Source organism: Convolutriloba macropyga, chromosome 7, assembly GCF_964194025.1.
Source record: "Convolutriloba macropyga chromosome 7, txConMacr16.3, whole genome shotgun sequence".
Lineage (NCBI taxonomy): Eukaryota > Metazoa > Xenacoelomorpha > Acoela > Convolutidae > Convolutriloba > Convolutriloba macropyga.
In genome coordinates, this window is record NC_134474.1 from 37,615,945 (window position 1) to 37,628,170 (window position 12,226).

Below are 12,226 nucleotides of genomic sequence, written 5' to 3' on the forward strand. Positions count from 1 at the left end.
GGTCTTTTTACTGAGCACAGTCTTACTGGAGCGCTCTAGTGTTAATTCACTACTTGTTATTATTTAAAAGACAATGGAAAAGAATTGTATTTACAGAAGGCTTTTTCACAACCAATCATTTTTACATGAAACCTGTAAAAAGTCGAAATTAAATTATTTGTTTTCTAGAATGTTTTAATTGTCCGCTATTTCAAGGAGAGATTACAAATCCTGTAAAAGATTCATATTCATTCGGAAAGTCATTCGGAAAAAAAGTCGTTAGTTTTAGAAAAAATACATAAAGGAAAGCAAAAGCTAAATTCCCTAATTTACTCAGTGGTACTAGAATGTTCATGCTATTCTAATTTTTGTTTTGCAGATATCGAAGATCGCTCTTGGACGATTGTCGAAATCCGCAGAAAACTATTCTGTTATAATGATCTTAGAGATTGCCCCGTGATATTTATGTCTTTCTCCTTGTAAAAATGGGTTAACAATAAAAGTACAGAGGCGAATCCGTCCTTTTATTTTGTGTTCTTATTATTTGAGGACAACTAATTAATTCGTTTGTATTCGAATGAAAATAGAAGAGAGACCATTACCAACTCTTCTCTTGAAGGCGCTGGGGAAATAACTGTTAATGTATGGTGTAACAGTAATTGTACACGGGAGGAAAAATAAATGTGGAAATTACAGCCAATCAGATCCCTTGAATTTATAGCAACTTTAACTCTCTGAGGAATCCCTTTCCTTCCGAAGAGCAGAAAAATAGGAAGATTTTCCTGGCTTAGCTTTCATACTAAATATGGCTTATAGCTTTATTTTGATATCTTTTGTGTTAATTAATTTGACTAATTTTGTGTATTTGGCGCCTCAGTCGCAATCTAGTCGACTTTTCAGATATCTGTCAGATAATTTGTCAAACTACTCAAATGTAACACTTCCGTCACGACACGAATATGATGAGCCCATCATTGTTCGCATTCAAGTTCAAGTCATACAAATTCTAGAGGTGGTAAGTCCAATTTTTCTCACAAACTTGCTAACTTAGAAGTCATTGTATTGTGGCATTTTAAAAGGATATGCTATTTGTACAATTGTGACATTTAAAGCTTTGCGAATGAATCTCTTTTCTGTTGTTTCGCAGTTCACAAAGTATACGGTTGTAGTTTTCTATGTCTACATGCAACTGTAAACTGTTGTTTCTTTTCTATTGACCTTGTCTGAACTTAAAGAATCTGTCAAACATAATAAACTAGCGAACGTAAATTTCAAGGAGCAAATTAAGGTAAACAATCTCCAGTTCATTCATAAATAACTACTGCCTTACAAAACATTAAACTCAATGGAATCTGAAGGGACTTCCAATGAGCCCTCTATAGCGGAACAAGTGCGCGAAAAGTTTCGGAAGTCGATTCGCGAGGATGCAGAATGTTTTATTCCGGGCGAGGCTTCGAAATTCCTGCAGCGCAATGACCTTTTAATGAGATTTTACAAACACAAAAAGTGTGACGTCAGTGGTGCATCCAAAATGCTGGAACGGTTTTTGAAATGGAGAAAATCTTTTGGAATGGACTCCCTGAGTGAGGAATCGGTGACGAGTACGTTCTACAATTCGGGTGCGATGTATTTGAAAGGTCTCAGCCGAGAGGGCAACCAAATTCTGTGGATCCACATTCGCAAGTTTATCAAGAATCGAGATTTAGAGGACGGAAAACGACTGTACATTCTGCTATTTGAGAAGATTCTGTGGGATAGTGTTATTACCAACTCGCAGGTTAGTTCTGTTTTTTTTTGCCTTTGATAATTGCGTTTTTTCACATCACCCTTAAATCGAGGAGTATTTAATTTGGCTGTCTTGTTGGCAATATTTAAATTAGCTGTTCTAGAAGTTTCCATATTTTTTGCGCTCATATTTTTTTCTTAGTTTTGTTTCCCTCATATTGACTTTTGTCCTTAATTAAAAAACATCCGAGTACCACAATCGATTTTCATAATTACGTCCATATCTTTGATGATCGAAACAAGTGAGTCTTAAATTTTAATCACTTGCATGAGTTTGTTGCAAGGAAAAAAATTGTCGTGCGAGAAAAATTCTGATAGAAAATCATACTTCATGAAAATACAAAAATACTTGGGTTTGTTACACACTGGAGGGAATCCCCGTCTTCTTTCCTGGTACTTTTTCTAAATTATTTTGCGTTCGTTTTTCGAGTTGTAGAAATGACAAGTGGCCCGTGGCTGCACTTCATTTAGATCAATTGAAGAACCGTGGTTATTTGCCCTCTTTTGCGAATGTATTCCAAGTGATGGTTGTGTCAATTGGTGTGATGGTCGAAAACACAGATCATGTGCCAGTTTCTGTTTTTGATTTTTTTGCTGAACTTCAAGGAATGACCAAGCTATTCTTTGAAACATAGTGGTAGTACCTTGGTAACCTTTCGACTGCCGTCTTGAAATTTTGACTGGCGTCCTGTGTGATGCTCTATGCACTTTGAATTACAATTGTGGAGCTTTTGACTACGTTTGCAATATTTTTGGGCAATAAGGATTGTGTAATTAGTTAGCTGTTGAAAGCCTGCCTTCGACGCCATTTTTGAAACCAATTTAGTCTGACATGTGAACCCAGTTTTTTCCTATCTTCACAGACGTAAAGGATTTTACATACTTTTAAAGCCTGACGTGGTGTCTTTGACTTCACGCAGAATCTAAAAATAAATTCTTTGTGCGGCTTCAGAATTTTGCACTTTGACTGAAGTGATAAATTGACAAACATGACATTAGTTGACTTCAGAAGTAAAGGTGAACTGAGGACAATCAATTATTTGAAGTTTAATTGTTAATTTTTGGCGAGAACAACTCTTTATTTATTTCCCGAATTCTTCGGTCTTTTTTTCACTTGTCCTATTTCTCCAAAAGAACATGTGACCAAAAATATAAGTCATTTCACGAGAGTATCTTGAGTGGAGATTAACTCAATTTACGTACAAATCTGATCGAACTGTATTAAGCATTTTTGTTTTCATTAAATCACTTGTAGATTCCAATCATGTTTTTGATTTCTTTCTATCACACAAACGTGATTCAGTGGGCGGCTACAAAAAAAATATATAGCTTGCGAACAGTAGCTTTCAATTAATATGGATTCTTAATTGCTCTCAACCGAATTTGTAGCGATTATATTCGTCCTGTGGTCTTTTGATGCAATTTTTCGCTGGACAGTTTTTTTGTCTGACGCATTTGATTTTCCCTCCTCAAAAACGGGATAAACAGGGAACACTCGGAGGGCTTTAAGTCCGCTTCGTGCCTTAGCCTAACCAGTCTCTAAGAGTGCGTTTCACCAAAACCGCACCCCACTCAATCCCGCTCCTCCCCTTTGGCCGGAGCGTCGGGTATTTAGTCTACTGACCTTTAGAGGAATGAATTCCAAGCCAGAGCAAACTAGAGCTTCGGTGCGAAGACCTTCTGGGGTGCAGCTCTTTGAGGTGTTGTGTCCCAGAGCCTCAAGTCTATATATCTCAACCATCTTTTGGGACAAGCAGAGCAAGTGTTGTCTGGACCAAACATGTAGTGTAGTCACTTTGTCTTTTGGCTCTGCGATTACAGTTGGAACACTACTCTGTGATGTTATTTCTGTGACTATCACTACATCTGTTGTCTGGACCATGCACAGTATTTGCTACTAGAAGATCAAAAAAAATTTTCTCTTCCACTACTCATCAAAGTTCAGTGAATAAAGTGTAGCTGTCGTCCCAAGCTCTCCCACGTCTCAACCATACTAACCCTGCTTTCGTTGCCTAATATTAAGGGTTTCTGACCGATTAGAGTTCACAAAAGACTTTAATTGGAGTCTAGCCAAAATCACTACTAAATGATCGAAGCTGCATCTACTAGTCTCGATTTCAGTTTCGTTACTCTGTTGACTTTCGAATCCGTTAACTTTGATCATCTTTCGATCGCTGGAGACATATCCAACTGGTACAAGTGGGCGAGACATGACTACAAGAGTCACTTTTATCACAGGGCCCCCGCCAACTACCACTTTTGCTCCCTTGTTTTAATTCAATGCTTTGTCGCAAATTGGCGCAAATTCAATGCTTTGTCTCAACACCTCGCATCTGTGTTTCTTGCCTACGCTGATGTGAATCAAACTGGCTAGGAATTCTTTAGAACTAATTTGTTTTAAGTCCAAGGTGGCTTGTTCAGGGCTCAATCCTCTGACTGTCTGCTTAGCTAACTTCCACTAACTGAGCTAGCGGTAGATACCCAGGCGGCACCTCGTGGACAGTACTGACCAAGGTTAAGCCCTACACCACAAGCCCTGCCTCAGAAAGCTGTCTTCATAGCATTGCACAACCAGGTCCCCCATCCCCCAGTACACCTTCGTCCACCTGGTGGTTTGGACCCCTTTTTCATCCAAACCTTACCCCCTCCCTCAAATACTTGCATCTCTGAGCCCGCTGGGTTTGAGAGCAATTCACCGCACATACCCCTACTACCTACCACATCTACCCCTTCATAATATCTGCAGGCACCCTTTTTTGAACGTTTTAGTTCATTTTCGAAACTGGTTTTTCTATTCTTACTTTTTCTGTCCGTTTTGTTAATTTCAGAGATTTTTGAACGAGTCTTCGAGTATTCTACTAGTTATGTTTTTGATCCAAATTTTTCCTCTGGACTGTTAATGATCTATTTTGCGTGATCTCTGCCGGAATCTATTCTGTTTCGGCCCTTCACAGCCTGGTGGCCATATAACTTAGTTTCATGCTACATATCGGTGTTATGGCTTTCCTCTTGAATTAAACTGAACCCCGCCTGTCGTTCGGGAGCAAGTCGTTCGATATTAGATACTACGCTCGAAAGCTATCCTCCCCCTAAATTAAATTGAGCTCTCGTCTGTCGTTTGAGAGCAATTCGTCCGACTTTGGTCGGTTCATGTTTCTTTATTAGATCTCTGCTAATAGTTAATCAGTGCGTATTTAATTATTTACGCTCCTGGACACGCTGTTTTCTCTATAATCAGACAACATAATTTCAACTTTTCAACATAATGAGTCAATATATTGACTGTTCTCTTTTTATGCGAAGAGTCGAATTTTTCAGGAGCTTTTCTATTATTTCCCTTAAAATAGTTTGCGAAATTACTCTAAGGGACAGTAAAGTGCACCAAATCTGAAGTGTTTAAGCAGGTCTGAATTACTTCAAAGTACTAAATTGATTTATTTGAACATTAGTTAAAGATGAAAACGGACCTTTCATTAAAGCTCTAATTTACACAAATTCTCTAATTCTCCATTAGATAGTTTTCTCTGTTGTGTTCACAATTCTAAGCGGTATTTTTCAGGGATTTTTCGGAAGAGTTAATTCAAAGATAATTGCTTCTTATCTTTTGATCCACCGGAAACTGAAAAATGGACAGACTGGCTAGTAGGTTTTACATACTAAACAGAAATAATCTAGTAATGCACGCCTTACTTCCTCAGTAATACACTGTGAGCGTTTCCATGTCGAAGAGTACTTGATTATAAACCCGGCATCACCTCTCCCATGCTGAAAATGGTTTATACTGTCCTGGCAATATCATAAATTACCTCTTTGTGAACTAAAATTAAATAAACCTAACTGGACTTTGATCCTGTCAAAAATATTGTCATAAAGCAGGACCAAATTATAAGCTCCAGAAGGTTGAATAATAATAACTGTACTTTTTGTTTGAAATCGAAAGCAACGCTGGTCATTTCTGCATGCCTACTTTATGCTCGACAAGTTTGATTTTAAATCAGTCTCGATATGTTTTTTAATTGCTATCAATTGCGGCTGCCACTATTACTGTAGAAATTGTTTTAATGCCACCAATTTTTTCTAAATTTCCGGTAAAATATCCGATAAACTAATTTTAAATAGTTGAAGCTTGTTTATGATGTGTGCCCATCGAAAACCCTTTATAATATAGTTGGCCACTTTTCGTATATTTTTTTTACTTCACTCCTCTGAGAGTTTGCACTGATAGTTGTTAAGTTAAATTTGTGATATGAAGCAGAAACTAGGTTTTGTTCTCTGTTCCAACGAAGCAAACAGTCGTCGCTGCAAAAACACGAGTTTGTTATTCCTCATTTGTAAATTCGTTAGCTATGAATTAAGAGGTTTTTGTCCTTGTCTTAAGTTCTTTTCAAATATGAACGAAGTTGAAGTTTAGTCTTCATATTGCTTGTTGGGGCGCGTTGTATCGTTTTGACAATCAGAACACAGCCAAGGTCTGCAGGAAGTGTCGTTCTTAAATTAGAGTGAAAGTTGTTTTTATAATAATTTCGTAGTCTCCTCTTTCGAGTTTTACTTTGTTTCTATTCCAATGAAACGGCCTGTAAATTTGTGGAATCAGAGGTCTTAGACTTTTGCTATAAATTGGCTGTTGTGAAGATTTCAATCGCCTCTTGGTAGCGCAAAGTTATAAATCATACTGTAGGTGAATGTTAAGGCTCTGCAAATACCCTATTTTCATACCTGAGAACTGTGGTAACTGATAGCAGAGTTCTAGCGGAAATGAGACTAAGCTAAGTTTTTTGGTGGAAGATTGATGTGGAAGTTTCAGTAATATTGTGTTGCAGTTTTCCATAATCCTCTGCTTTTTTGCGAAAATGAAATTTGTTAAACAAGTTTATTGAATAAAAGAAAGAATTTTGTTTTGCTTCCAACAGAAATATAATTTGATGGTTGCAATTGGTTCGCACACTTGAATGTTTATTTTTTTAATGAACTTCTGTTTAAAATCATTTTTTTTGTGCAAGATCAGCTTCATATGATTTGTTAATTGATGTGTTAGAGAAGTTCTTTTTATTTAATCCAATATAGTAGGTCTTTTTTCTTCAGGTATGTCTGGTGATGGATCTGGTGAACGCTGGAACTGCCAATTTGGATCTTACGTTTCTACGATTCGCCGTCAACATGCTCCAAAACTTCTATCCAGATTTGCCAGAAGTCATCATTCCGTTTCAAATGCCTTTTTACTTTAGAGCCACGTGGGCTGTGATTAAAACATGGCTCAGTCCTGAAGAGCTTTCGATCATAAAGTTCTGTGGTCCAAAAGAGATTGAGAGATTTATGAGTTTGGATGATGTTCCGTTGCACATGGGTGGTAATAGTCGCTACTTGTACGACTATAGCAGAGTGGGCATTGAGAACCCAGATCACCTCTTTATTCGGGTTCCAACTCCGGTTGATAGGTTGGCGCTTTTCCCATGCATCTTTTTTTCAACTAGTATTTTGGGCAAGAAAAAAATCAGTTATGCGCATTTCAAATTTTTCTATCAGCAGCTGCATAACTCCCATAATCGTTACCTATTTTTCAGTTTGGTTGTTTTTAATGGTCGTGAAATGATACGAGATTAATTGCTCTAGAATGGAGTAAACGTGTCTTTTTATGCAAATTTTTTTGCTAGACCGTTTTCTCGTAGAACATTCTTTCGATTTCACTTCTGGAGTGACTATTTTACTCTTGACTTCTTAATAGCCGCCCTCATCTTCTCAGCCAGCTATTATAGCGCTCCTATTTTTTTTTACTAAAGAATTTGAATTGTATTGGGGCGCTGTCTTTTTACAATTCAAAGAATTTGAATTGTATTGGGGCGCTGTCTTTTTACGACTCCAAGAGGAGTATTGGAGAAGTCCTTTTTTTTTAATCAATTTTATTGGAGTGATTTTTGAAGCGGGAAATGAAACGCGTGAAAAAATTTGGAGTGATTTTGGTGCTGAACAAAAGTGAAGAGCGAAGCGAAAAGAGAGTGGTTTTTGTTCATACCGCTGTTTTTGGGAGAGCGAGAAATTGTTGTGTGAAAAAATTTTCTCTAAGCGAGCGAAATTTTTTTGTTCACGTTCGGCATTTTAAAGCAGTTTTTTTCATTTATTTTGTTTAAGAGGTTTGTTTATGATTTTGTTTTCATTTTTGGTTGGTTTCGGTAGTGGTTTGAAGGTTTCTGGAAATTCATATGAATTTTATGATAATTCGGAGGTTTTTAATGTATTTTGCAGATTTTCGGGCTAATTTTTTGCGTTTTTTTGACGAATATTTTGTTTTACTGGCTCAAATGGGTATTGAAGAAACCCGTTCTACTTGGGCAATTTATGATATCAATTGGTTACAGTTTTGTGGGTAAGAATCATTTTTTTGTTGAGAAATATGCCAAAAAATGGCAAAAATTGGAACTATTTTATTTTTTTTGCAGTTTTTCGTTCTTTTTTCTGTTTTTAGCTAATTTTCTTTGCCTATTATGACTTGCCTATTGTTTTGCGAGCATCTGGATACCCTATTGGTTGAAGTGAATTTTTTTTTGGATTTATATGTTTTTGAAATATTAAAAAAATTAGTAATTTTTTCCAGGTTTTCAGTGAAAGTTGTTTTTAAGAGCTTTTTTTCATATTTTTAGCCTAAAATATTTTTTCAAAATTCACGTAAAGGGTTTTTCTAAGTATTAGTTGTTTTGATGAAGTTATTTTGGCAGAGATAGTTTTTTCGGGATCTCAATTTATAACAAAATTTGATCAGATTTTTTATCATATTTTAACAGCTTTGATTTTATTGTTTTTACTTTTTGTTTCATGAGTTTGTTTCAAGATAATCATGAATTAGTGAATGCACGTTTTGTTTGATGAGTAGCTGGATGGCGTTTAAATAGATTTTCACTTCGAGTCGTTTCCGGAATTCTTCCGGCTATGTTTTTTTTTAAGATCTGTTCACACATTTTCATGATTTTGAAGTCAAATTGGAGTGGTGATTTTGGTCACGCCGAAACAGGAAATGGAGCGAAAAAGCGAGTGGTTTTGCGGCGTGAATTTTTTTTCGCTCTAATTTTAAAGTAGAGTGAGAAAATGGTGTTTGAACAAAAATTCGATTTCTCGGTAGTGGTTTTTTGTTCACATGCGGCAATTCCACTCTGATTTTTACTGTTTTTTCGATTTTTTGGATCGGATTTTTTTCTAAATGGTTTTCCCAATCCATTCACAGCTCATTCTAGGCCTTGTTTTCTGTTTGAATTGAATTTTTGTTTCTCGCTAGTGGTTTTTTGTTCACATGCGGCATTTTGACATTGATTTTCTGTTTTTTTCTTATTTTTGTATCTGATTTTTTTTAAAATGGTTTTCTCAATTCACTCATAGTCCTTTCTTGGTCTAGTTTTTCTGTTTAGTCAATGAAAATTCTTTGAATTGTACGTCAGGACTTGTCCTGCTATGTTTTTTTTTTAAGATCTGTTCACACATTTTCATGATTTTGAAGTCAAATTGGAGTGGTGATTTTGGTCACGCCGAAACAGGAAATGGAGCGAAAAAGCGAGTGGTTTTGCGGCGTGAATTTTTTTTCGCTCTAATTTTAAAGTAGAGTGAGAAAATGGTGTTTGAACAAAAATTCGATTTCTCGGTAGTGGTTTTTTGTTCACATGCGGCAATTCCACTCTGATTTTTACTGTTTTTTCGATTTTTTGGATCGGATTTTTTTCTAAATGGTTTTCCCAATCCATTCACAGCTCATTCTAGGCCTTGTTTTCTGTTTGAATTGAATTTTTGTTTCTCGCTAGTGGTTTTTTGTTCACATGCGGCATTTTGACATTGATTTTCTGTTTTTTTCTTATTTTTGTATCTGATTTTTTTTAAAATGGTTTTCTCAATTCACTCATAGTCCTTTCTTGGTCTAGTTTTTCTGTTTAGTCAATGAAAATTCTTTGAATTGTACGTCAGGACTTGTCCTGCTATGTTTTTTTTTAAGATCTGTTCACACATTTTCATGATTTTTGAAGTCAAATTGGAGTAGGGATTTTGGTCACGCCGAAACAGGAAGTGGAGCGAAAAAGCGAGTGGTTTTGCTGCGTGAATTTTTTTCGCTCTAATTTTAAAGTAGAGTGAGAAAATGGTGTTTGAACAAAAATTCGATTTCTCGGTAGTGGTTTTTTGTTCACATGCGGCAATTCCACTCTGATTTTTACTGTTTTTTCGATTTTTTGGATCGGATTTTTTTCTAAATGGTTTTCCCAATCCATTCACAGCTCATTCTAGGCCTTGTTTTCTGTTTGAATTGAATTTTTGTTTCTCGCTAGTGGTTTTTTGTTCACATGCGGCATTTTGACATTGATTTTCTGTTTTTTTCTTATTTTTGTATCTGATTTTTTTTAAAATGGTTTTCTCAATTCACTCATAGTCCTTTCTTGGTCTAGTTTTTCTGTTTAGTCAATGAAAATTCTTTGAATTGTACGTCAGGACTTGTCCTGCTATGTTTTTTTTTTAAGATCTGTTCACACATTTTCATGATTTTTGAAGTCAAATTGGAGTAGGGATTTTGGTCACGCCGAAACAGGAAGTGGAGCGAAAAAGCGAGTGGTTTTGCGGCGTGAGTTGTTTTGGCTCCAAATTTAAAGTAGAGTGAGAAAACGGTGTTTGAACAAAAATTGGCTTTCTCGCTAGTGGTTTTTTGTTCACATGCGGCAATTTGACTTTGATTTTTACTGTTTTTCTAAATGGTTTTACCAATCCATTCATAGTCCGTTCTAGGTCTAGTTTTCTGTTTAGTCAATGAAAATTCTTTGAATTGTACGTCAGGACTTGTCCTGCTTTTTTTTGCTTCGTCGAACTTTCGCTTTACCCATTTTGCCGCTTTTTCGACATTTTGCGTGCAATCTTTTTGACTTCTCTAGGCTAGTTTCACTCTTCTGTCATTTGCTCAAAGTCCTTTTAAACAGCAGCTGCTCAGCAAAGCAATTCAAAATGAAGAGAGTCAGTATAAAAAAATCAAAGTCAAATAGAAACGGTATAAACCCATAAAGCCCATTTTTAGATGCCCGGTACTTGAACTTTGTTCTCATAAGTTTTAGTTATTATCTATAATGCTTATTGTTATTGATACTAGACCTTGTAGCCTCTCACTGAGAGACTGGAGTATGTTCAATTACAAAATGACATCAAAATTATTCGTACTTAAAAATGTTTTTATACAAAAATCAATTTTTGTTAATTTTTGTTGATATGTTCTTTTCTTTCAATCCCAATGGAGTTATGGGAATCAACGGCGGCTATTTTCCGGCAATGTGCTTAAATGATTCGAGTTGATCACATTCGGAAATTAAGTCTGATGCTAAACTGCAACCGATTATTAGAGATGACTTTACACAGCCCTTGTAGCGTAGTGTAAAAGTCAGCAACTCACATTGAAGAGGCCGGGGGGTTCGGACCTCTCCCTAATCAAAAGTCTTTTCGCCGTGAAAATTTCCAGCCTATGCCCTCTTCTAAAATGTTCGCCTCGCCAGTCGTTTGACAGTTCGTACTTTTTAGTCGGTTTGCTTAATAGCTATCCTCTTCTTCTCAGCAGGCTATTATCGTGCTTCTATTTTCATTTTTTTTACTTCGTTGAATAAAAATTTGTTTCGCCTTAGTTTAGTTTGCAGCTTTTTCAAAATTTTGCATGAAATCACTTTGACTTCTCTAGGCTAATTTTATTCTTCTCTCATCCTGCTCAAAGTGGTTTAAACAGCAGTTGCTAAGCAAAGCAATCTTAGGTGAACAGAATCAGTATCGATAAATGAAATCAAAATGGAAACATTATAAACCCATAAAGCCTAAGTTTAGATGCACGTTAATTGAACTTTGTTCTCGTTGGTCTTAGTAAATATCTCTATTGCGTTTTGGCAATGATATTAGTCCCTACACCCTCCTATTAAAAGCAGGAGTCTGTATAACTACCAAATCCAATCAAAATAGCTCGCAAGGAATGGTTGTGAAGTGATAGCTGAGGGATTTTTTAAATCTCATCCTGGCTTCTTCGGTTCGTTCTCTGCAATAATGTCCCTGTGTGTCGTCTGTTAATGTTTATATCCGCTCTGAAAGAAATCAGGAAACAATCCAATTGAAAATGACCTAAAGTAAACGTCAGAAGTGTAACAGGTTTTTATTTAAAACTCAATAATTTTTTCCATCCTATAAAATTGCGGGCCAAATTGAACTTTTCCGGTTTTTCAAAAATGACGCGCCGTCTTTTCTTTTTTCGCGTTTTACTCCCAATAGAGACTAAGGTAGTTAATTGCAATGGTTTTCCACTTGCCAGCTAGCTTTCAGCTTTCAATATTTTCACAAACTTCAGGACGCCAATTTATTTTTTGGCGTTGTATCATAATTTTTTCTTGGGCGTTATTAATCGTTTCAAGATTTTTTTCAGAATTTTCTAACTTCTGAAGTCAATAAATAGAAGGAAGCCGAAATGTCAGTGTAATGG

At 36.1% G+C, this 12,226-nt stretch overlaps 1 protein-coding gene across 3 annotated transcripts in view; it reads left to right on the forward strand.

Annotated features, from left to right (window-relative positions):
- The first annotated feature begins 701 nt into the window (after window positions 1–701).
- Window positions 702–12,226, forward strand: part of LOC142342840 (acetylcholine receptor subunit beta-type unc-29-like) — a 72,817-nt gene continuing 61,292 nt past the window's right edge. For 2 of the 3 annotated variants that reach the window (XM_075394443.1, XM_075394444.1), the window contains exons 1-3: window positions 889–994; window positions 1,127–1,756; window positions 6,847–7,199. In XM_075394443.1, coding sequence (XP_075250558.1) covers window positions 1,325–1,756; window positions 6,847–7,199 — 785 coding nt within the window. In that variant the 5' untranslated portion in view covers window positions 889–994; window positions 1,127–1,324. Of the gene's footprint in view, window positions 995–1,126; window positions 1,757–6,846; window positions 7,200–12,226 lie in introns of all 3 variants that reach the window. The other variant, XM_075394446.1, reaches the window with a different exon arrangement.